This window comes from Drosophila virilis, chromosome 2 (genome assembly GCF_030788295.1).
Source record: "Drosophila virilis strain 15010-1051.87 chromosome 2, Dvir_AGI_RSII-ME, whole genome shotgun sequence".
NCBI classification, from domain to species: domain Eukaryota; kingdom Metazoa; phylum Arthropoda; class Insecta; order Diptera; family Drosophilidae; genus Drosophila; species Drosophila virilis.
The window spans coordinates 10911127-10934677 of record NC_091544.1 but is presented as its reverse complement, the minus strand read 5'-3'; the positions used below and the strand labels follow the sequence as shown (position 1 = coordinate 10934677).

The 23551-nt window shown below is 42.0% G+C and overlaps 10 protein-coding genes across 14 annotated transcripts; 7 read left to right on the top strand and 3 right to left on the bottom strand.

Moving 5' to 3' along the window:
* Positions 1-55: 55 nt before the first annotated feature.
* Positions 56-1087, top strand: Noa36 (zinc finger protein 330 homolog Noa36). Its single transcript, XM_002054151.4, has one exon. It carries the CDS (start codon positions 96-98, stop codon positions 1017-1019), a length of 924 nt encoding a protein of 307 aa, XP_002054187.1. The 5' UTR covers positions 56-95; the 3' UTR covers positions 1020-1087.
* Positions 1088-1214: 127 nt separating this feature from the next.
* Polr1H (RNA polymerase I subunit RpI12) lies at positions 1215-1857 on the top strand. Its single transcript, XM_002054152.4, has 3 exons — positions 1215-1375; positions 1431-1653; positions 1716-1857. The coding sequence occupies exons 1-3, from the start codon at positions 1258-1260 to the stop codon at positions 1738-1740; spliced, it is 366 nt and encodes a 121-aa protein (XP_002054188.1). The 5' UTR covers positions 1215-1257; the 3' UTR covers positions 1741-1857.
* A 16-nt stretch (positions 1858-1873) lies between these two features.
* LOC6630304 (cyclin-dependent kinase 20) lies at positions 1874-3034 on the bottom strand. The gene is made up of 4 exons (XM_002054153.3): positions 2940-3034; positions 2664-2871; positions 2065-2600; positions 1874-2006 (listed from the first exon to the last, which is right to left on the bottom strand). The coding sequence occupies exons 2-4, from the start codon at positions 2862-2864 to the stop codon at positions 1874-1876; spliced, it is 870 nt and encodes a 289-aa protein (XP_002054189.3). The 5' UTR covers positions 2865-2871; positions 2940-3034.
* A 743-nt stretch (positions 3035-3777) lies between these two features.
* GABA-B-R2 (gamma-aminobutyric acid type B receptor subunit 2) lies at positions 3778-9355 on the top strand. Of its 3 annotated transcripts, none has more exons than XM_070206664.1 (13): positions 3778-3856; positions 4088-4350; positions 4409-4890; positions 4945-5125; positions 5186-5404; positions 5463-5758; positions 5820-6183; positions 6233-6343; positions 6407-6631; positions 7120-7453; positions 7516-7618; positions 7678-8087; positions 8257-9355. In XM_070206664.1, the coding sequence occupies exons 1-13, from the start codon at positions 3832-3834 to the stop codon at positions 8877-8879; spliced, it is 3636 nt and encodes a 1211-aa protein (XP_070062765.1). In that variant the 5' UTR covers positions 3778-3831; the 3' UTR covers positions 8880-9355. The 3 variants fall into 3 exon arrangements, with proteins under 3 accessions (XP_070062765.1, XP_070062764.1, XP_070062763.1); XM_070206663.1 differs by having other exon boundaries at positions 7513-7618; XM_070206662.1 differs by having other exon boundaries at positions 6407-6643.
* Positions 9356-9446: 91 nt separating this feature from the next.
* disp (RND transporter family member dispatched) lies at positions 9447-15420 on the bottom strand. Its single transcript, XM_002054155.4, has 7 exons — positions 14870-15420; positions 13808-14797; positions 13655-13746; positions 12164-12703; positions 11469-12107; positions 10436-11410; positions 9447-10377 (listed from the first exon to the last, which is right to left on the bottom strand). The coding sequence occupies exons 1-7, from the start codon at positions 15023-15025 to the stop codon at positions 10176-10178; spliced, it is 3594 nt and encodes a 1197-aa protein (XP_002054191.1). The 5' UTR covers positions 15026-15420; the 3' UTR covers positions 9447-10175.
* Positions 12768-13822, top strand: LOC6630307 (uncharacterized). The gene has a single exon (XM_002054156.4). It carries the CDS (start codon positions 12883-12885, stop codon positions 13621-13623), a length of 741 nt encoding a protein of 246 aa, XP_002054192.1. The 5' UTR covers positions 12768-12882; the 3' UTR covers positions 13624-13822.
* A 517-nt stretch (positions 15421-15937) lies between the features above and the next one.
* Positions 15938-16913, top strand: lsn (vacuolar-sorting protein SNF8). Its single transcript, XM_002054157.4, has 3 exons — positions 15938-16483; positions 16538-16684; positions 16740-16913. Exons 1-3 carry the CDS (start codon positions 16014-16016, stop codon positions 16882-16884), a joined length of 762 nt encoding a protein of 253 aa, XP_002054193.1. The 5' UTR covers positions 15938-16013; the 3' UTR covers positions 16885-16913.
* LOC6630406 (uncharacterized) lies at positions 16885-18604 on the bottom strand. Its single transcript, XM_002054158.4, has 5 exons — positions 18489-18604; positions 18050-18419; positions 17465-17983; positions 17221-17411; positions 16885-17156 (listed from the first exon to the last, which is right to left on the bottom strand). Exons 1-5 carry the CDS (start codon positions 18521-18523, stop codon positions 16952-16954), a joined length of 1320 nt encoding a protein of 439 aa, XP_002054194.2. The 5' UTR covers positions 18524-18604; the 3' UTR covers positions 16885-16951.
* A 106-nt stretch (positions 18605-18710) lies between these two features.
* On the top strand, positions 18711-20346 carry Cby (beta catenin antagonist chibby). The gene is made up of 2 exons (XM_015172119.3): positions 18711-19152; positions 19215-20346. Coding segments are annotated over exons 1-2 (327 nt in total). The 5' UTR covers positions 18711-18827; the 3' UTR covers positions 19217-20346.
* LOC6630408 (fibroblast growth factor receptor 4) lies at positions 20120-23511 on the top strand. 3 transcript variants are annotated; one of them, XM_070207524.1, is made up of 5 exons: positions 20120-20227; positions 21810-22046; positions 22316-22431; positions 22492-22687; positions 22744-23511. In XM_070207524.1, the coding sequence occupies exons 2-5, from the start codon at positions 21926-21928 to the stop codon at positions 23388-23390; spliced, it is 1080 nt and encodes a 359-aa protein (XP_070063625.1). In that variant the 5' UTR covers positions 20120-20227; positions 21810-21925; the 3' UTR covers positions 23391-23511. The 3 variants fall into 3 exon arrangements, with proteins under 3 accessions (XP_070063625.1, XP_002054196.2, XP_070063624.1); XM_002054160.4 differs by lacking the exon at positions 20120-20227 and adding an exon at positions 20304-20429; XM_070207523.1 differs by lacking the exon at positions 20120-20227 and adding an exon at positions 20603-20871.
* The last annotated feature ends 40 nt before the right edge of the window (positions 23512-23551 follow it).

Here is a 23551-nt window from a genome sequence, read left to right as displayed (position 1 = left end):
AACCAAAAAATACTTGGTTACATATCAACTGATCACCGTACATATCTTAACAAGTTCACTAGCTCTTTTTTTTCGAATACGACACACAAGTCAAGATGCCGAAAAAGAAAACCGGCCAGCGCAAAAAAGCAGAGAAGCAAAAGTTACGTTTGAAAGAGATTAGGGGACGAGAGGTTCCTCTGGCTGATCTGCCTTGCAATGCACCGATGGACTGCGACAAGTGTGAGAAAAAGCAAAAGTCTCGTGCCTTCTGCTATTTCTGCCAAAGTGTGCAGCGTTTGCCCATTTGTGCACAATGTGGCAAGATTAAGTGCATGCTTAAGACGGGAGACTGTGTAATCAAACATCCCGGCGTGTACACGACTGGATTTCCTGGCATGGTCGGTGCCATTTGCGACTTCTGCGAGGCTTGGGTGTGTCACGGGCGAAAATGCCTAACCACGCACGCCTGCACCTGCCCGTTGCAGAACGCTGTGTGCCTAGAGTGCGAACGTGGTGTCTGGGAGCATGGTGGACGCATCTTTAAGTGCTCCTTTTGCGACGGTTTTCTGTGTGAAGACGACCAATTTGAGCATCAGGCCTCGTGCCAGGTGCTGGAGTCGGAAAACTATAAATGCCAATCATGCAATCGTCTGGGTCAATATTCATGCTTGCGCTGCAAGACGTGCTACTGCGAGGACCATGTGCGCCGCAAGGGATTCAAGTATGATAAGAACAAGGCTATACCGTGCCCTAAGTGCAATTATGAAACGTCTGTGACAAAGGATTTGAGCATGTCCACGCGATCCCATAAATTTGGCCGTCAACAACAAGGCATGGGCAGTGACGACGAAGAGGGCTATGGTGGCTATTATGGGGGCTATGGGGCTAGTGGTAGCGCTGGCTATACGTATGGCGATGACGACGAGGACGATGGTGATGACGATGAGAGCGAAAGCGATGATGACGACGAGGAGGAGACAAGCGGCAGTGAAGCTGAAGCTGAAACCGCCAAAGCGGAAGAAAAATCTGAAAAATAATTCTTTTGTTTTTTAAATAGATACATTTACAAATGTGTATGTAATAAATTCATGTACTCAGTAGATAATTTTGTTGTGGAAAGACAAGCTCTTTGGTTTCATAGGGTGTTGTGTTTTCGGTCAGTCAACAGATGGATTATGTCACTTACATAAGCTGGCTGCTATGGATGAACACAAAAAAGCGTATTTCACAACACTAGTGACTTGCACGTGCGGCATAGACTTGTTTTGATTTGCAATGGAAATTTTCAATAATCGCCCAGGATTTTGCCCGTCCTGTGGATCAATTTTGCCGCCTCTGCAAGTTAAAGGAAACGTCTTTTGCTATAACTGTAAACAAGAGTTCTCTCCAGATGGTAAGCTATTGTTAATAGTAATTTATTGCTTAATCTCAATACGCCGGACTCTCAGTTTATAGCGGTGAGACATCCGAGTACACAATACACTTTAATTCCTACGATCCCAGTAAGCTGTCCAAAAAAGGAAACCGTGAGACCGATACTGCAGAGGCCGATGGTCCAGTTGTAGAACGGAAGTGCCCCAAATGCGGCAACGACAAAATGTCATATGCCACCTTGCAGCTTCGCTCGGCGGATGAAGGTCAGACTGTATTCTTCACCTGCTTGAAGTGCAAGTAAGTGCAACATCTAAGGGATCAATGGCAAATGCTTAACTATTACTTTGTTTATTATACAGATACAAAGAATCGGAGAACTCCTAAATGCATCATTTTAGCTGTTAGTCAACCAATTGTGTAAATACAAGTATCTTAAATTAATGAAAATAACTGTGCTCGACAGCCTGAAAATATAGATGGAAAGAGATTTGTGGATGGTAATTGCGTCACTTATTATTCACCTCACCTCGGTGGCCTTAAGACGATTCTTTGGATTATATACGACTAGGTTCGATACCAAATCAATTTCAACAGCATGTGTGCAGCTTGGAAACAGATTGTCCCAACGTACGCCGACCGAATTGGGAAACCTGCCAGCAACAATTAGATTAATTATCAACCCACTCTGCAAGCAAGCGGACATCTCACCTTATTTTACTGTAATCCGGCAGCGCCGTAAGCTCTGGCCATTCGTTTAGCCGCGGGCTTCCCAACGTACGTATTATAATCGCCAATTGCTCGATATCTGTTGTGCCTGCAAAGAGCGGTACGCCGCGTAGCATTTCGGCCAACACATTACCGCATGCCCACAGGTCGACAGCAGGTCCATATTTCTGACTGCCCCAGAGTATTTCGGGTGCACGATACCACCGCGTGGATACCTGTGGCGAATAAAGGCGTGACTCTTCTTCGGGAAAGTACAGGCGCGCTAAGCCAAAGTCGGCAATCTTCAGGACATCCGTATGACTGATTAGCAAATTGGCGGGCTTGATGTCTCTGTGCATAATGCCCGCCTCATGCAGGTATGCCATGCCCTTGAACATCATCAGGGCATATTTTCGCACCTGCTGGCGGCTCAACGGATTCACTTCGCTCTTCAGTCGACTATACAGTGTGTCCGGCATGTACTCCAGCACCAGCGAAAGTCCAGTAAGATCGGGATATATCTCAATAATGTTTAATATCTGCAACAGCAACGTTGAGGCAACATAAATACATATAATATTTGCTATCAGATCGTAACTTACATATTCCGAATTACACAGTTGAAGTGTTTTTATTTCGCGCAGCGTACTCAAGGATATGTTGCCAAATTTGTTCTTTAATGCGACCTTCTTGATGGCCACCTCCACGTTGCGCTGCAAATCGATGGCCTTGAACACGCAACCGTGAACACCTTCGCCAATTTTATCTTGCATTTTATAACGACTGGGCGCATAGTCGTCCATTATTTGACTGTAATTTTAATTTGGTAATTGAGTACCACTCTATTTATGAATTTTGTTTTCGGTGTTTTTATATACCGTCTCCGTAGTCCCTGGCAACGGTCATAACAATGCCAAACAGCCGTTAGCCTGCGAACACAGCTAGCAAAACAGAAGTCCTTAAGCTCAGCCACCTGTTGCCTGTTTGTTTACAGTTATTTTTTGCTGTTTGTGACAACGCGAACTGTGGCCTAAAGCGTGGGCTGTCAATTTTCGAGGCATGCGCATTTTCGTGTCCTTTGGCTGTGCCAGGTCAACTGTCAATTTGTGCGGATACACAATTTTTCGGAACCACGCAACTTCCAAAGAAGCGAACGCAGCTTACGAAATCAAATAAAACTATTTAAATATGTCTTTAGTTATTAAATAAGTTGTGCACATCAATTAACTGGCTGGTAGGTGTAACTGTAAATTAAATCAGATGCAAATCGTACGCTGCAAACAACCGTTACAAAAACTGTAAAATATGTGCAAGCCACGTACGTATGTGTATGTATGTATGTGCCATAAAGTGAACTGTGCTAATATAAAAACTATTAGCTTGAACAATGAAAGGATGCAAATTGAATGATTAATAGCCTTTACGTGGTCTTTTGACTACATTGTATGATCAATAAGGTCAATAACGAATAAGTGTACATATGAATGTATTAGCAAAGCATGCAAAGTGTGTATATACATATGTATGTATGTATGTGCATGTGTTTGTAAATTTGTTTGTGACATGCATCGACACGCACAGCCTGTCAGGCGCAGCAGCACCTTGAACCAATTTCATAGTTCTACTACTGGGTTTGACTTTGAACAAATCAAAGTGCATCGCATTTGAAGGCCTTATGAACCGTTTATATAGGCAAACACAAGTATTAACCTAATTTGCCCGGGAAAAGTATTTGCCATAATTGGTAAAACAGGCAGCCGATTGCAACCAATGCATACACACATACAATATGCAAGCAAGTTAAAAAAAAATAATATGAAGGAATTACAAATATACATACATACTATTCATACATACCATACATACATACATACGATACATACATATGTGCATATACATATGTTCGTATGCAAACCTATTGTTTGTGTTTGGTTTCAGTAATTGTTTCGTTTTTATCTATTGACAACATTATACACGATTCCCATCATTGGCATATCACATTTAATGATATTCAATGGCATTACAGCCTGCGCACACAATATGTCCCATCCACATCTGGTCCTGTCGCTGCTGCTGTGCTTTAGCCTCGGCTGGAGTAACGTTAAGTCCAGAACTGCCAAACGCTCCGATGTCTATATAGCAGGCTTCTTTCCATATGGTGATGGCGTTGAGAACTCGTACACGGGACGCGGAGTTATGCCCAGTGTCAAGCTGGCGCTTGGTCATGTCAATGAGCATCCGCAGATACTGACCAACTACAGGCTGCATATGTGGTGGAATGATACACAGGTATAATTGGCTTACACGAACCGCGAAGTAGTTATTATATGTTTTTTCCCATTTCCAGTGCAATGCTGCCGTGGGAGTGAAATCTTTTTTCGACATGATGCACTCTGGTCCTAACAAGGTGATGCTCTTTGGTGCAGCCTGCACGCATGTCACAGATCCCATAGCCAAGGCCAGCAAACACTGGCATTTGACACAGCTGAGCTATGCGGATACCCATCCCATGTTCACCAAGGATGCGTTTCCCAATTTCTTTCGAGTGGTGCCCTCGGAGAATGCATTTAATGCACCACGCCTAGCGCTGCTCAAAGAGTTTAATTGGACGCGAGTGGGCACCGTGTACCAGAACGAACCACGATATTCACTGCCACACAATCATATGGTTGCTGATCTGGATTCCATGGAGCTGGAGGTGGTAGAGACCCAAAGTTTCGTCAACGATGTAGCCGAGTCACTGAAAAAGCTGCGGGAAAAAGATGTGCGAATAATTTTGGGCAATTTTAATGAGCATTTTGCCCGCAAAGTTTTCTGCGAGGCATTCAAGTAAGTCCTCCCAAAATTTTCATATTGTAATGCTCGTAATAATGCCGCTTTCAGATTGCAAATGTATGGACGCGCCTATCAGTGGCTGATTATGGCTACCTACTCCACGAATTGGTGGAATATGACGATGGACAGCGAATGCAGCGTGAAGGAAATTGCCACGGCTTTGGAGGGTGCCATATTAGTCGATTTGCTACCGCTCTCAACCAGCGGAGACATAACAGTTGCAGGCATTGTAAGATGACTCGAGATTTTGGCCATATATGCAACCTCTTATGGGTTATTTATTTTCCAGACGGCGGATGAGTATCTGGTTGAGTATGATAGATTACGTGGCACGGAATACTCTCGCTTCCATGGATATACCTACGATGGTATTTGGGCAGCTGCACTGGCCATACAGTATGTAGCGGAAAAACGTGAAGATCTGCTAACACATTTTGATTATCGAGTCAAAGACTGGGAAAATATTTTCCTGGAAGCATTACGTAATACTTCCTTTGAGGGTGTCACGGTTGGTATTAGCCCTAAAATTAAAAAGCTATTAAATAGCCTATATTTATTATTTCTAGGGACCGGTACGCTTCTATAACAACGAACGCAAGGCTAACATTCTGATTACCCAGTTTCAAGTGGGACAAATGGAAAAGATAGGTGAATACCACTCACAGCAAGCGCACTTGGATATGACGCTGGGCAAGCCCGTACGTTGGGTGGGCAAGACGCCACCCAAGGATCGCACGGTGATCTATATAGAACACAGCCAAGTTAATCCCACCATATATATTGTGTCAGCCAGCGCCTCTGTCATTGGCGTGATAATAGCCACCGTTTTCCTAGCCTTTAACATCAAGTATCGTAATCAACGGTAAGGTCTTAACTTCCCTTAGATATTCTTCCTTAACTTACCAAGTCTATATTACTTGCAGCTACATCAAAATGTCAAGTCCACATTTGAATAATCTGATTATTGTTGGCTGCATGCTGACCTATCTAAGCATCATTTTCCTGGGCCTGGATACTACGTTGAGCAGTGTAGCAGCCTTTCCCTATATATGCACGGCTCGAGCATGGATTTTGATGGCCGGTTTCAGTTTAGCTTTTGGTGCCATGTTTTCGAAAACTTGGCGAGTGCATTCGATTTTTACCGATCTGAAGCTGAACAAGAAGGTGATCAAGGACTATCAGCTTTTTATGGTTGTGGGCGTGCTTTTGGCTATTGATATAGCGATAATAACCACCTGGCAGGTAGCCGATCCTTTCTATCGTGAGACGAAGCAGCTGGAACCAAAAGTGAGTATTGCATTATTGGAATTTCTTCAATAACTTGTTATTATTTCAGCACCACGAGAACATTGATGATGTGCTGGTCATACCCGAGAATGAGTACTGCCAATCAGAGCACATGACCATCTTTGTCAGCATCATCTATGCATATAAAGGCTTGCTACTGGTGTGTATACTTTGACACTTATGATTATAAATGATTATTATACAATTTATTTCCCACCGTTAGGTTTTTGGCGCCTTCTTGGCCTGGGAAACCAGGCATGTCTCCATACCAGCCCTAAATGACTCCAAGCACATTGGCTTCTCAGTTTATAATGTGTTCATTACTTGTATTGCCGGCGCGGCCATATCGCTGGTTTTATCGGATCGCAAGGATTTAGTTTTTGTCTTACTCTCGTTTTTTATAATTTTTTGTACGACAGCCACTTTGTGTTTGGTGTTCGTACCGAAAGTAAGACTGGTAGTAAGGAAGTTTTGTAGTTTTTGTAGCTGTTATATAATCGTATAATACTTATATACAAACAAACATACGAGTGCATACGTATTTTGTTGAATGTTGTTTAATATTGCTCGTTTGATCATTTCGAATGCCATCAATCGAATGGACTGCATTTCAAATGATCAGCATTTCCTTTAGCGCTACTCTTTACGCTCATAACAAACAAAAACGTTACTAAATTCTAAACTTTGCTGATGCTACATAACACTACTAACTTTTTATAAACTTTTAACTCTATCTACATACTTAGCTATGTATATCAGCAATGCCGTAGAAACATTGAAAACCTTTACTCTATAATTGGATATTACTATTTATCGGTATTTCTGATATATGTATGTTCTGTCCTATATTCTCAAATTTCAACTTGAGAACTTTCCTTGCTGTGTGCTGTGTTGTCTGGCAGCAAACTTATCTAATCCCGGCTTATTGAATTTCAGCTCGTCGAACTCAAACGCAATCCTCAGGGCGTTGTGGACAAGCGAGTGCGCGCTACTCTACGCCCTATGTCCAAGAATCGTCGCGATTCTTCGGTCTGTGAGCTAGAGCAGCGGCTTCGCGATGTTAAGAACACCAATTGTCGCTTCCGCAAAGCTCTGATGGAAAAGGAGAACGAACTGCAGGCTCTTATACGCAAACTGGGCCCAGAGGCGCGCAAGTGGATCGATGGTGTCACATGCACAGGCGCACCCACTGACATGGAGCCTATACTAAGCGAGGATATGGCAAGGCTATCGGCGCCACCGGTGCGACGCGAGATGCCCAGTACTACAGGTGAGTGAGCTTGGGTTCTATCTAGACAAATTCATGCATTGCTCACTGATTGCACTTAGAAGTTACCGAGCTGACATCAGTGGATAGCATCACTTCCACGCACGTTGACATGGACAATTCCTTCGTTTCGGTGCAGTCCACGACTTTGGCGCCCTCTTTGCCGCCGTAAGTACTAGGAGACCCACATATACTAGATACGCGTATTTAATCAGTATGTTCAACAGTAAAAAAAAGAAACAGTCAATTGTGGAACACCATCCGCCCGCAATGATGCAGCCTATCCAGCAACAGCTACAACAACATCTCCAGAAGCAGCAACAAATGCAGCAACAGCAGCAACAACAACATCAACACCATCGACATTTAGATAAACGCAATTCAGTTTCGGCTCAAACAGATGCCAATATTGGTAGCATAACCAGCAGCGCCAGCAAACGCAGCACTGGCGACTGCGCCGCAATTCGCCGCCAGTCAACTGCATCCCGACATTATGAAAGTGGGAGCCAAACGCCAACGGCGAGGCCAAAGTATAGCAGCACACATCGCAACTCCTCCACGAATATATCCACCTCGCAATCGGAGCTGAGCAATGCTTGTCCGCACAGCAAGCCCGGCACGCCAGGTATTATGAAGAGTAAGTATTCGCCTATCATATATAAACTTTATATTCAGTTAAGAAATAAAATGTTACCTATATTTAATTATAAGCATAAATTTCCCCTTAACTGCACTTACATATGTTAACCAAATGTAAATTGTTATTCATGCTTAAGCAAAATTAAATTTATTTAATTTTTTAACAGCTCCCACTGCGGGTGACCATCGGCGCACCAGCATGGGTTCAGCTTTGAAGTCTAATTTTGTTGTCTCGCAGAGCGATCTCTGGGACACACACACGCTCTCACATGCTAAACAGCACTCGCGCCAGTCGCAGCGTACCTATGCCAGCCCACAGCGCTGTTCCGAGCATCATGGACACGTGATGGCCTATGACCAGAACACAACGTCGCCCATTCAACGCTCCGTCTCGGAAAAGAATCGCAATAAGCATCGCCCCAAGCCGCAAAAGGGCACGGTCTGCCAGAGTGAGACGGACAGCGAGCGGGAGCGCGAACCGACACCCACTACTGTACAGCAGTGCACACAGACGCGCAAGTTCAATCGTAATTCCAACATTCAGCATGCGGCACACCATCACAGCTCACCGAATGTGGCGCCGGAGAAGCAAAGGAAGCAGCGCAACAGAACGGATCATTCAATTTATGGAGCCAGCTCCGAGACGGAGTTAATTGAGGGGGAGACAGCTATACTACCCATATTCCGGAAGCTGCTCACCGAAAAGAGTCCCAACTATCGCGGCCGAAGTGTTGTTGGCCAGAGCTGTCCTAATATATCCATTAAATGCGATATCGTTGAATACTTGTAGGCGATAATGACAATGCTGCAATCGATCGACAAATGCAGTTTTTAGCCCCTAGGACAAAATTCCTTATACTCTTTCGTATTGCATAATAATGTGAAGAAAGTGAATGCACAATTTCATAAATTGCTAGCACAAATAATATTGAGAAAATTAGTTGAAAAATATAAGATAATTAATGTAAGTAATTACAAACGTGGTTTTTAAATTAAATCGGGGTTGTTTTGAAAGTAATATTTTTATTAATTGTTTTACAAGTAACATTTATTAAATCACTTCAACACATTTAATAAGTTCAATGAAGGAAGTACAAGTTTTTCAGTTACAGTTAAGTACAATACGTCATGATTTTTTGTTTAACTAGCTCTCATTGTCTGTATAAACATAGATTTGTATTTATCAATTTGTCACCTTCTGTATCACAGTTACATGGTTATTACAAACGCGAGTGTGTTGTGTGTTGCTGTGTGTTTTAAACATTTACAACTAAGTAGGATAGACAACACATATAGTACACCAATGTACATAATATATATGTATGTTTTTGTGTTTCTGCTGTATATAACTACCATATATGGTAACTACATATACCTGCATACATACTATAATGCCGGCATCAACATAGTTGGCCCATTTTAACAGCTAATAAAAATTCAGAGTATAAATAGTTTTGATTACAGTTAAATACGTAAATACCTAAACAATTACGCGGACGCGCTCTGTTGTTCAATACTTTACTTAAAACTAATAATACCGACATCATGCAGTCGTACAATTATGGACGTACCCAGTACCTTCCGCCAATTGCTTCAGTTTACAAAATTGAGCTCACTTGGCTCGAGCGAGCGCCAAACGTTACAATAACAAAGTAAAAATCGCATTGCAACTGTTTAAAGTCTTTTTGAAATAGCACACTAAATAGTAAATCAAATAGCCAAATAGTTGGCGCAAATGTTTGCTCAAGCATAATTACAATTAATTGCGAATCTCCGCCTACTAGAATATTATATTAGCAAAGTATAAAATGTGTCAAACATTTACGCAAACCGCTTGCCTCTTTGAATCACGCTTAACTCTAGCAAAGTAGTTGCACATACGACTTGCTGTGATATATCAACACAGCTTCACACGTACACTTACATTGGCGAAATGTGTGCTAAATACATATACATATTAATTGTATATATGTCGGACAGCTTCGTTCCGTTGCCCTTTGTATAAAAAATGCATATGCTTGCAGCTCCTTCGCTGAGGCAATAAGAAGCTTCATTGAAAATCGCGGACTCCGCTTGATATTTTGCACTAGTGCGGCGTTTGAAATGAGTGCTCTAAGTCCACAGCCAGGGAAGGCGGCGGAAGTCCACTTTCTGTACCTGAAATGGTTCTGATCTGATTGTTTGAATTGAGAGATTCCAATTCATGTGTCTCCGAATTTGCCATCTCAACAATGGCTGAGCTGGTGGGTGTTAGCAGCTGTTCAGTTGCAATTATTTGACTGGGTTTGCTGTAAGAGATTTAAAACACAAATTAGAGTTAACCAAGAATAAGGTAGTTGGACCTACCGTTCGTAGAACTTATTAGTCTTTGCAGTGCGACGCTTGCGCCATGCAGGCCAGCCCAGTTGCATGAAATCGTACTGCGGTCCAGCCACTTTGAGCAGGCTCATCAAAAAGAAGGTTGAATAGAACCAACTGGTGGCCATGACTACAACTAAAAATATGCCAATCTGTATGTAAGGTAATATATTTGATGCCATCATAATGCCACCGGCAACGCCAGTGGTAGTTGCTGCCATAACTGTTGGTCCAATGATCCGGGACAGCGCAAATTGTGTGGCTGCAATGCGCTCTTTAGAGGGCGAGAGCCGATAATGTATGCCATAGTGCAGGCTAAAATCCACAGCCAAGCCAATTGCAGTCGATACCGCAATGCTCTCCAGTATATTAAGCCGCCATCCGAGTAAGATAAGCACAGCCACAGTGTTAAAAATGGTCAGAGAGACGGTAATGACGGCATATATGGAAATAATAAAATTAAGTGTGAAGCAGAGCAGAACCACAAGAGAAGCGGCCATGGCCAGCACAATAGCAATGATTGTGTCGTGCGAAAGTGTGTCCTGAACGCTGTAAAACTTCAAGTCACTGATAAACCAGCCACCACGCAACTCCAAGGGCGCCGTGCTGAGCTGCTGCTGAAACCAAGTTTCGACGCTCTCATAAAACTGGTGGATGTTAGCGTAAAGCGTGCTGTATCTGACATTCGAATCAAACTCAATGATGATAGCTTTTACGAGTAGTTGCGTAGGCGTAGACTCAATGCTTAAGCTTTCATTACTATTGCCCTCGAAGTACTCATCCGAGTGGATGGGTCCAGCAGCAAACTTGGGACCCGCTTTGCCGTGCTGATAGAAACTGGTTTCGCACAGATTCGAAATGCATTGTGGCAAACACTCCTCAAATATGTGTGGTTCGTAGGGAAACTCTGCGTCGCAGCAGGGTGCGCGATCCAGGCTCATTGAGTCCATCTCATCAACGCATCTAAGAATAGAAAAAAATAGTGAATAACTTTTACTAATTTGTATAACACAATACTGACCTACGCTCCATATATCTTATAAAGTTCTCAATAAAGCAATTGGGCAGCAAGAAACCAAAGGTAGCCTGATAAAATGGTTGCTGGCGTATGTTTTGACAAAAGTTCCTTAACCAAATCTGCGCCGACTTGCTTGATATATTAAAATTATTGTCATAGTGTAGGTTACCGTATGAGCTGGGGTTCGTGAAGTCGCCATCGTCGACCGCTTGTACGCCCCAAACGAAGCGCATGCTCATATTGAAATTTTCCACACCTTGCAGAGGCTTCTCAAACCAAAACTGATGCCTTAGCTTTGTATATACCTCGAAGGGATGATGTGACACAAATAATTGAAAATGTGGTTTCTCTGGCAGCTGCAGACCCGGATACCAGAACACAATGATCGCACTAGAAACGCCCAGCACGGCAAAAATGAACAGCCACAGATATGCATAACTCATAATACTCTGCGTAATACACTCTTCAAACAATTCGCAAAATCGATTAATTGACTTCTTGCAGGCGTTGATCAATTTTTGTGTTAAATGTTGCTGGCAGCACATGTGGCTGGCAAACAGGCGCTCCATAATTGATACCGAGGCGGGCAACCAGGTAATCATAAGTAAATAGTTGGTGACCACAACGGTGCCCGCGAAAATTCTGTAAATGGAAACCATTAATAGTGGACAGTTTATTATAAGACTAACAAGACTTACCCAAAACATTTAATTGCCGTTATGGAGCTACTGTAGGAGGCATAAAATGCACTAGCAGTGGTTACCGAGGTGACAAACATTGAAGCTGCCGCATGTCGCATGGTCAGCGCCATTAGATTCTCTAATGTTTCCGTGTGCTCATTGTGCTCCAATGGAGTGGGCAACGTTGATTGTGTGTTCAATGTACTGCTCTTGCTAAAGCGCTCGGCCAGAACACATTGCCAGATTTTAAGGAACAAGAATACATCATCCGCGCCAATACCAATGATGACCACAATGGCTAGGAGATTCATATATGGAAAGAAGCTTAACTCAAATACCAGCGTGTAAACAAAGTATGCCAATCCCAATGAGAAACAAATGGCACAAGAGGACATTAGTGTAATAAACGCAGAGCCTGTATATAACCAAACGCAAGCCATAACGAAGAGACCACCCAGCGATACCAGCCAAACGTCAGTGAGTAACAGCTCGCTAAATAGCTCATTTTCCAGACCCAAATCCATGGCAACAACTTCCACTAACTCATTGCATAGCTCGCTGTAAATAGAGTTGAATAAAAAACAATTTAAATAATGACGTTCATCACATAAGACTAGAAATATATGTTAAAAGTATATTAAATAGAAGTACCCAAAAGTATTCACAAATAGTTTACTCCCCGCTAAAATTAGAAAATTTAAATTTACCATTAAATGTACATGAACTGATTTAGTAAAATGTCTAGCGAAGAGGAATCTATAGCACGCAGCGAACGTTTAGCTCAGGTGGACGTCAAAGATCTGCTGCCAACATGTTTCAATAAAAAGACCGTCACAAAAGCAGACTTTGTGAACCACATGCATGATGGTCGCATTTATAAACCACAAAAGATAATTAAAAAGCAAACCGATGCGGCTTTGATCTCTGGGCACTATGCGAACAATCTTAAGGTTAATAATTTTGAATTAAAAACACGCACCTGGCCCTATGCAATGGACTGGCGCGAAGAATATCGCCAATATATACTGCGGACAAAATGGTGCAACGAGGATATTTATAAATTGTTCTTTGAGTGCCCGCCAGTGCGTTTTGATCAAGTCGAAGATTTTTTGAGGGATATGCAGAAAACTGTTTATGGTTCGGACTATTCGCCAAATGACTATGCGTCACTGACTAGTCGAAAAACAACAACAGCGAATATATCAGATTCGAGCCGTTCATCCAAGGACATTCAGACTACGTATGGCAATTACTATAATCGGCTCGAGGAGCTCAATGCCTTGGGTGCAGCATTGTATCGGCGACCTGAACCCAAAAATATGTCCATGGAGACATTTGCCAAAAACATGCGCAAGCTTTTCCGCAAATATGATCTGAGTACATACTATGAAGAAGTCTGCGTACCTGCATTGGTGACAGCAAAGGATGGCAAAATGCCTACAGGACCCATCGACCGTTACACGCTGCGCAAGTACTAAAATAATTTAGACAATTCAATACTCAACTTACACGTGTTGCCATTCGTGGAAAAGCGGCAGGATACGATTGGAACGAGCCACTGGTACAAAAATCATTGCGTATTTCAAATAAACATTCGTGTCCTGCATAAAAAAAAAAAAAACAATTATTAATTGGACCAATCTTTATCGTCATAACACTAACATTTGGCTTAATAAAGCTGTGGTCGCTTAGAAAGTTGAGTACATTGAAAACCAAATTGTTGCGCGTACATTCCTCCGGCGCATAACAGCGATTTAATTCATTACAATTGATGTCCAACTTTAGATAGTGGTAGTAATCGTAGCAATTAAGCAGCAGCGATCGAAGCAGCGCAACATCATCCGCGGTTAGATCAAAACAGGAACTCTTATTGGCCAACAGGGTGGCATAGTTGGGCAGCGACCACGGCCGGCAGCAATTGAATGTCAGCATTTCGGGCTCACAGAATGCCTGGTAACTGGGCACTGTACCAATTTGTTCTTGCAGCTGGCACATGGCTAACATGCCATTTAGATCAAACAGTGAGTCTGTGGAATTCGGTCCAATACGTTGCACCACAAAATGTGAGTATTCCTTATGTGGTGAGGAATCACAAAAAAAACCCTCGATGGGCTGACGCACTCTTGAGTTAGACCATCCGCCGTTGGGTAATGAGGCCTGCTTTAGCATACGCCATGTGCTCTTCTTGGTCTGTACGCGCTCACGATGCTCATCCTCATCCACGAAAGTTGTATTGTGGCCATACTCAATCTCCTCGCTGCGTCTGGTCGGCTCTAGCAAGGAAGGGCTGCTATCGTTGGTAACCTCGTAATCACGAAACACGCCGTTGTCACCCATCCACTTATCGTTTAGTGGACTCTTGGTCGCCTTTAGACGCTTATTTATAAGCATCATTTTGTACGCCATGTCGTCGTGCTCGTTCTTCTTGTGCCCTTTGCGGCCCTTATTGTTTTTATGCTTTCGTCGCTGGTCTTTGTGCCGCCTGTGATTGGGATGCTGATGACGCGGTACACCACGTTTCTTGTCGTATTGAAGCTTTTGCATCAGATCTGTGGGGTTGGAAAACAATACACCGTTGCCGTCAACCTCCTGATCCAGATTATGCCAAGCGGTTAGACGTTTGCCAATTTCGGTGCCTCGCGTCTCAAAGCCCTGCAATATTTGTTGTGGGTAAAAGTATGAGCATGCGTAGAAATTATATATTGGGGTATGATTGATACGAACCAAGGTGGGGTCACTAAAATCTGGTAGGTCGTTCAGTAAAAATGCGACTATAATGCAGGCCACGCAATAAACTGCAATTGAAACGACCACCAGGTATGGTCTCCGTGCCAGCACATGATAATACCAGTTCATCTTCTCCGAGTCGAAGCACAACATGCCGAGGTAGTAGAAACGGCAACGGAGTAAGCGCAAGAATGTCTTCAAAATTGAAGTGCCTAGATTATTCTCATCTTGGTTTGTTTTCTGACAGCTGCAGTCGCAGCGTGGGGGGTTTTGGGCAACCTTGAGCTTGAGGCGTTCTGGCGGATGTCCTAGGGGTAGTGCTATTGTTGTTGTTTATGTTATAGATACTGTTTGGAGCTGCCTTGCAAAATATTAATTTAGCTGTGGCGTTTGCTCTGCGGTTCGGTTTGTTGTGACTGAAAATGAGTTGATAACATTTTTTAAACGTTCGCGAAATAAATCTCAGGCAGAGAAATTAAACTAAAATAATTAAAAGAACGCGAATGCAAAAAATGCGCAAAAACACAAGCAAAATGCACTAGAGATGTAAAAAACATCGATGTAATCCTAAATAATAAGACTTGATACTCGTTCGATGTATCGCGCTATCGATGTATCCGACTATCGATGTATTCAACTGTATTTAAATTTCTATCAACTTATTATGTACTAAAACGTATCAGTAAGTTGATTAATAACGTTATTTTAATTGAAAATCAACCGAACTTTTGAACAAAAAACAATTATAAACAGCGGCCTGAAATGGTTTAGCATCACGTAAACACTAATATAATAATAATAATAATAATAATAATAATAATAATAATAATGCACTAATATCGTCGCGGTGATTGATAGTTAATGATATTACATGCATATATAAATGTAATTTCTTCACTCCCCTGATATTGTTTAAAAGGCTTAATCTTTTCAATTTTAAGTGATATATTTTTAAAATTGATTCATATAATCAAGGAAAGTTAAGGCTGATTAGTTCAAATTCGATAATTTTAAATGATTTAGTTGAACAATTCCGATGAACCAGTTCGAGTGTCTAATTAGATCACTTGTTTCTTGTCACAGCTGACTGAGAAACATTGTTTTGTATAGAAAGTAAACAATAAATGAAATTGTAATCAATATGCGCCGCCGAGTGGGTCTAGGTGCCATACAGCAGCAAAAGTTGGCTGCTGAAAAATATAAGGACAAAGGGGCCGATTTGCAGGAATCTCAATTGGAGCAAATGACGAAACAAATGGAAGTTTTTCGCAATAAATTGGAAGAGTTTGCCATGAAACACAAGGAAGACATACGCAAAAACTCGCAGTTTCGAAAACAATTTCAGGAAATGTGCGCTGCCATTGGCGTGGATCCTCTAGCCACTGGAAAAGGATTCTGGAGCGTGCTTGGCATGGGAGATTTCTATTACGAGCTTAGCGTACAGGTTGTGGAAGTCTGCCTTGCAGCCAATCATAAAACTGGCGGCCTTATGGAATTAGACGAACTTCGCCGTCGTCTCATAGCCGCACGTGGTCAGAGTGCGGTTCATCAGGAGATTACAAAAGAGGACATACTCATGGCAGCAAAAAAACTGATCATTTTTGGCAACGGGTATGATCCAGGTCAATCGTCGTAGTCCCAAATTTTTAGCAACTCTATTTTCAGCTTCGTTGTTCACAAACTGGGTAAGGGTAAATATATGGTCCAATCTATTCCGGGTGAGCTAAGCATGGAGGAGACCAACATACTCAGTGCTGCAGCTAATACGGAAACTGGCTACGTCACCCAAAATCAACTCATTAAAGACTTGGGGTAAGCCAACAAAGCCGACTCAAACAAACCAACTGTCAAATATTTTCGCTTTCAGATGGACCGAATACCGCACAAAACAAGCGCTGGAAAAGGTATTGGGCGAGGGCCTGTGCTGGATTGATAAACAATCGGATGTTGAGCCAAGTTATTGGTTTCCTAGCTTGTTTCCCGGTCGCAATGCACAAATCGCTGCTGCATAGTTACTTGTAAATAAATTTATATAAAACTATTTAACAATCTACTATAAAATATAATTGCATATACATGCTACAATAACTTTCCCAAGCCGTCTCCTGCAGCACTGTTCCTTAACATCTCGTTTTCGGCCTGCAGCTCACACTTTTCCTTGTGCAGACTTTCGAATGCGCCTTCGAACTTCTTTGTAAGATCCTGTAACAGCTCCTTGTAATGCGCTTTTAATTCCTTATATGAATTCAGATAGGTCTCCATTTTTGACTCGTAATCCTTTTTGCTGTGCGAAAAAATTAAATTAATTTGAAATGAAAGTCCTGAAAGTGTACTTATAGTATGCGCACTGTTGTAAGTGATGCGTTTCATCATTAAAGGCAGACTGCTCCAGTTCTATTAGACGCTTGTTGCAAGACTCTACTTGCTTCTCAAGTTTTGCGTTCTGATTGAGAGCTTCTTTATATTTGAGGGTAATACGTTCGTTCCGAGATTCGAGGGCTAGCGTTGCCTTCTTGTGTTCCATGGCTTCAAATTTAAGCTGCAATGACAAATTGTACAAGATTTATGAATTTTATAAAAAATCTGCCTGACCTTTTCACGCAGCGATGTTATAGTTTTGTCCTTCTCTGCCAATTTAGTCCTAAGCTGAGCGACTTCACTGTCCACACGGTTAGCCGCCTCATCCATGATGCTGCCGATGTTAAATGCCAGATGGCTGGCTTCCTCCTTGTACGATTCAGCAAGCTTTTCAGCCTCCTCCTTTTCACGAACAGCTGCTTCGCTAACACTGAGCGCATCATGTATCTTGCGCATTGCCTCTACCTCACGCTTCTTACTCTCATCAAGCAACGTTCGAGTTTTCATCAAGGATTTCTCAAAGTCCTTCAGTTGTTTATGTAAACTGGCTATCTTAACGTGATCTTCTTCTCGAGTGGCTGCATCATGCTGGCGATCCTTTAGCTGAGATCGCAACTGATCGATTTGCTCACCACAGCGCTGCTTATGCTCATGCAGAGCTTTGATGAGATTCGCCTGTGTACGAATTTCCTCTTGCTGCTCACTCAAACGGGCTTCAAGCATTTTAACAGCTTTATTATACTTTTGCGCCATCTAAACTTACAATTTGGTATGACAAACGCTAAAAGCAAAGCATTCTGACCCTGGAACAATACTCACCTGATCATTGCCTCCTTGTGGCAGCAGGGCACGATAATTGTTTAATTCGACCTCCATGCTCCTAATGGTGCGCTGTGAGCACTCCTGCAATGTCTGCAGACTACGTTGCTCCTTTTTTAGTGCCTCAATTTGTGCCATGGCTTTGACCAACGCATCGTTAGCAAAATGCAGTCTTTCCTGTATATTCTCACTGCTTTTGGAACACATTACTTTTTTAAATTTCCCCAGTTCGCCGGTCAAGTGACGATTCTCACTTAATACAGCGCTTATTAGCGTTCGCAGGTCGGATTGCTCCACGCGAAAATTTTTCAAGTCCTCGTTGGTTTCCTTTATCAGTCGCTCCACGCACAATGCCACCTCGCCGGCACCGCTGTTTGAAACGAGTGAAAATAAATTTGTTTGAGCCGGAATGTATTTGTGTGCTTATTATTTATCATACCTCGGGAACTCATAGGTTATAGCCTCCTGCGACATTTTAAATTAAAAAAAAAAAAAATACGTTTTACACGCTAAAAACTTAGAATTTCAGGGGTACTCCATTCAAGCAGCACAACTATTTTAGTTAATTTCTCGGTGCAGCTGGCAGACTTTTTCTACTGTCACTGTTTGACAGCTCAATGACCTGGCAAGCAGCAGGGAGCAGGGAGTACTCATATTTTGTACACACAGTTCGACTGGTTCGGTTGTGACCCAACCAAGTTGCCGTGGCAACGGCTTGTGGCAAAGCACAAACATTGAATTGGTCAAGCTTGTGGACAGTTTGCAGTTAATCTTGGAGATGCCGTTGTTCAACAAGAAATTCGAGTCGAAGCCCATTCCAGCTCGTGTGAATCGTTGTAATATTGGTTTTCCAGTTGTTAACGAGGAAATTGAAGATTTTCGAAATATCTCCTTGAGTTTGGGCAACAAAGAGCTGCGCTTTGCTGACGGCATTTGGATGCATTCGGCTCGCAAAGGGGATGTTGATGATATGCTGCGTTTGAACAAGAAATTTCGTGCCCTAGAGGAGGAGAATAATATGTGCAATTTGAAGATTGAAGTAATGCTGGATTTGCTAGCTGAGCATGCCACGGAGCTGAACGAGCTGAAGCCAAAGGACAAGTGTAAGTGTAAGAGTCTCATATATATATGAAGAGCCTAATAATATATTGAATTTTTCTTATAGAGCTAAACTTAAAATTGCCCGCGTGTCTACATTGAAGTCCAATAAAGAGTGGGTTTTTTATACAAACACAAACTGTGATATTTAAATTCCGATAAGATAGTTCAAAGAACTCTCAATCCTAAGTTTAAGGTTTCGATTGGATTATTTGGATACTCAATTGGATCGTTGGTGTTTCTTTGATACCCCATTTATTTAATCAGGCAGCTAAAGGTCTATCACATAACGCTCGTTGAAACTTATCAATTGGTAAAGTATTATGCAGAGCTCTAACAGCACGGTATAGTGCAGCGCCTTGGCCGGCGGGCTGGCTTTGTTGACTAGCCCATTGGGAATTAATTTGGATTTGTTAGGCTAACGTACGATGAATGGACGGGGCTGGTCAAATTGTTCGCAGTATTGTCGCCATTGACAGCAATCTATAGACGCCATCGGGCTGCCGCTTGGCTCCCGCTATTTATTACGGCATTGATAAGCAAGGTAGGGCCAGTATACCGATAACTGGCGGCATTGATAGCAAGTAGAACCCACTGTGGCAGCCAATATAAACAAATGACGAGGCTGCCGACCATACAATGCTTACAGGGCTCTCTTACTTTATCTAACTCCATCTTCCTCTCCCCCTCCCTGTACATCTAGCTCGGTTCGGTTCACCAATATTGAATTACATTTTTGGTCGAGCCAAGCGATAAAGCTTAGTGCTGCATGCACCGCAGACAAAGTCTAATAGTCGTGTGTGGCCGCCTCCCTGTACATAGTCGTCTATGTACATAGCTGTGGCGATATCGGGACACTATATCGACTACTGTATATTTACGCATTTATATTGATATGCGATAAGCGAATCTGCTTATAAAACACATTTATTTAGTTGTTCCCAGCTATGGCGAGCACCTCGCTGCCGAGGGGTAACACTTGTTCGATTCGTGTATTACAGTAGTTTGTTGATAGCCAGCCGATCGTACGGACGCACACAATGCGGTCCCAGAGATCGATGTGCCTACAAAACCATACGAGTACTATTTACCCAGTGAAAAACAACAGCAATAACAATTGCTAGGAGAGGAAAAATATATTAAAAAAAAAAACGAAAACTATTCAATAATAACAATGAAAAAACACATGTACAATAAAATGTTTGCACGCTTTGGGTTCGGATGCGCCTCATGCGAATATGGCAATGTTTTAGCTTTGGGGTCCAATTGACTTCGTGATTAGGTAACAAAATGCGCCTATATCAGCACAAAGTGTCTGCTGCCGGTTTGGCGCATTCATCGAAAAATTAAAAATAAATAAAAACAAAAAAAAAAAAAAAAAACGGGTCGATATCAGCAAGTTTCAGTTCGACGTGCTCCATGAAGTGATTAAGAACTAAGTAACCAAACAGTCGATCGTCAAAGTCCGTCATGGTCGTGTGTCCATTGTTTCTGGGCGCCTGTAACTGCGCGTAGTTTTGATTTTCTTCAAAAACGTTGCTTGCCATAAACAAATTGTCTATCAAGCAATAGATATTTTGTTGTATGAAACGAGCGCTACCTAATAAATGATACCATATAAATCAATTGAGTGAACGCCAATCAAATGGGGGCAACTGTGATAAATCTACCAAACAAATGGATCATGCGGAGAGTAGCTACATATATAAACAGACAGTCAGTCGGTTAGTCGGTTCGTTAAGACAAATGTGTTTTATTGGCATTTGGTGCATCGAATCGATCCACATACAAATAAGTGCTAAAACGTGCTTCTTCTGGGAGCCATACATATGTTGAAATGATATGAAATCCACTTCGCGTAGCTCGGAAAAATCTTTATTAAATTTTCCATTTTACTTACTAATTAAAAACGCACTTAAAGCATTTCGATTGAAATTTGATTTGATAATATGCATAAATAATTAACTTTTGAAATGGTATTGGTTAAACTATATCGCTTCGCTTACTTTAGAGAACTCATTTCATTATATATATATATATATCTATGTATATTTAATTGATATTCTGACGTATACTCTGGATATGTTGTGCTTTCATTTTTCGAATGGGGTAAATATAAAATTTCGTTCGATTCGAGTGTCTTCTATCAGCCCACGCCTTTAGTGGGTAGCGATTTGATAAATGGGCATTATCGCTTTTATGATTTATTGTTGTGTATAAATGGGGTCTGTCGCTATTTAATAATCATCAAAAAAAAAAAAAAAGAAACACACACACAATGCCATAATTTATATGTAAGCCAAGGATTTGAATGTATGTAACACTTAAGTGTGTGTGCGAGTGTGGGTGTTTTCTTTTTTTTTTTTCACTATTTGTATGTGGATCACCCGCTTTAAATGGCCAAGTAAATAAACAAAAGAAAATTGTACACTCAGCGGCCGCCAGCGCCCAATAAAATGTGTGAAAAATGTGTGCGAGCGGCGGTGAAAAATGCAACGTCTAAATAAATAAATAAGAACCTGAACAGCATCGAATCGAGCACAAACTGTTTACTATAAAACTAAAAACAAATCGATCATTTCGTGTTAATGGCAAAACTTAATATTTAAAGCATTGTTCAAATTTCCTAATATATATGAGAACTTGTAAAATTCATTTTTAGACACAACTAAATCAATTGTGCAATTTTCGATGAAACTTTATTGGAATCTAAAAGTTCGATATAGATAAAAGTATATTATGAGAACTAAAAAGTGAAAAACAATGTAAAGACTTTATATGATAATGTTGACAATAATTGTTATGAAACAGCTGCGGCTACTTCGTTTGGCAGCCATTTGGTTCTTAATTGGCATCTGTGGATTGCCCACGACGATTGGGTACTTTATTGATTATACAGGTGGGTGTAAAACCTTAAGGCTATAAATTGAAATTTCACCTATAAACGCTCTTTTTATCGGTTAACTGTAAGATACTCGACAAATGGAATGGAAAAAAAAAGCCATGCATTTCTTTGGCAATTATTTAAACGAGGCTAGTTTATCATTTTGTTTTTTTTTTTTTTTTAGCAATGCTGTTAGATAAGATATTTGCTGAATAAGTAACAAATAAATTGATGGTTGCCTTCTTTTTTTTAACTGATGTTTCGTATGATTGCATTTTTGACAGAGAACACGGAGCTGATACAACAGCGTGCCGGCTACGACGTTAGGCTGCAGTGCAACCTTACGGGTCTGGTGGATGAGCGCAGGCTGCCGGATATTAGAATACACTGGTACTTCAAGGTGAGCATGCTATAGTCTATTTGTCTGAAAGTTTGATAGATTTTCTTTTTTTTTTATTAGCAATGCAGCGACAATAATTGTTACCAGCTGGAATCTGGCGATGACTGGACTGCACTGCCCTGCGACTCCACACTCTGCCGCCCAGAGCTCTGGCTGCGCAATGTGACCGAGCGTTACTCTGGCCTGTACAAGTGCAGCATTAATCCTCAAGTATGGGATGTGCAACTTATTCGCACCTATCAGCTGGAAGTGAAGAGTAAGTGTTGTGCAGAGCATTGTCAAGAATCAGCTTATTTCTGCTGCGCCTTTTAGATAGCTCGCTAGCCGCACCGGAGTTTCTAGATGCGTATCCGAGCAATAAAACCGCCATTCAGGACACTCGAGTGGTGTTCCAGTGTCGCGTTCACAGCGAAGAGCACTTAACTATTAAATGGTTTAGACGACACGGATATGCTGCATATATGCCGGCGCCAGAGACGCCTCAGCCCCCAGCTGGCACTTCAAATTTCAGTACTCACATTGTGCGCTACAATGGACGTACCTACGAGCTGCTGCCTACTTCTCCGGAAAAGCTAATCAGTCCACAGATCTATCTCAGCAAGCTTATATTAAACAGCGTGCGGCTAAGGGATGCCGGCTACTATGCTTGTGTGGCAATAAGCTATCGGGGCCATAAAATACGAGAAGCCTATCTAGAAGTATTGCCACCCGATGAGAATATGGAATACTGGGTGGACTACAGTAACAACGATGAGGTTGTCACTGAAGATACCAGCGATCCTCGCGAATTTCTCTTGTTGTTTCTCATGCCACTTGGCTTAGCGCTGCTGCCGCTGAGCGTTTGGGGTGGATACATGCTCTATAAGCGCTGCACCCGGCATAGCGAGTGTGAGCGCATCGAACAGCAATACTCGGATGAGGAGCTGGACACAGAACGCTATGTGCTCGGCGGCAGTTGACAATGTTGGCTATTTTCACATTGCGCATGCGCTTACAAGGTGGGAAGGTGTGGGAACAAAGACTGTGCTTAAACTTAAGTTATAATGTGTACAAAACAATTACAAATAAGTTTGAAAATTATTTGGCGAATAAGTTTTTACTATTTCTCTTGCCATTCGGT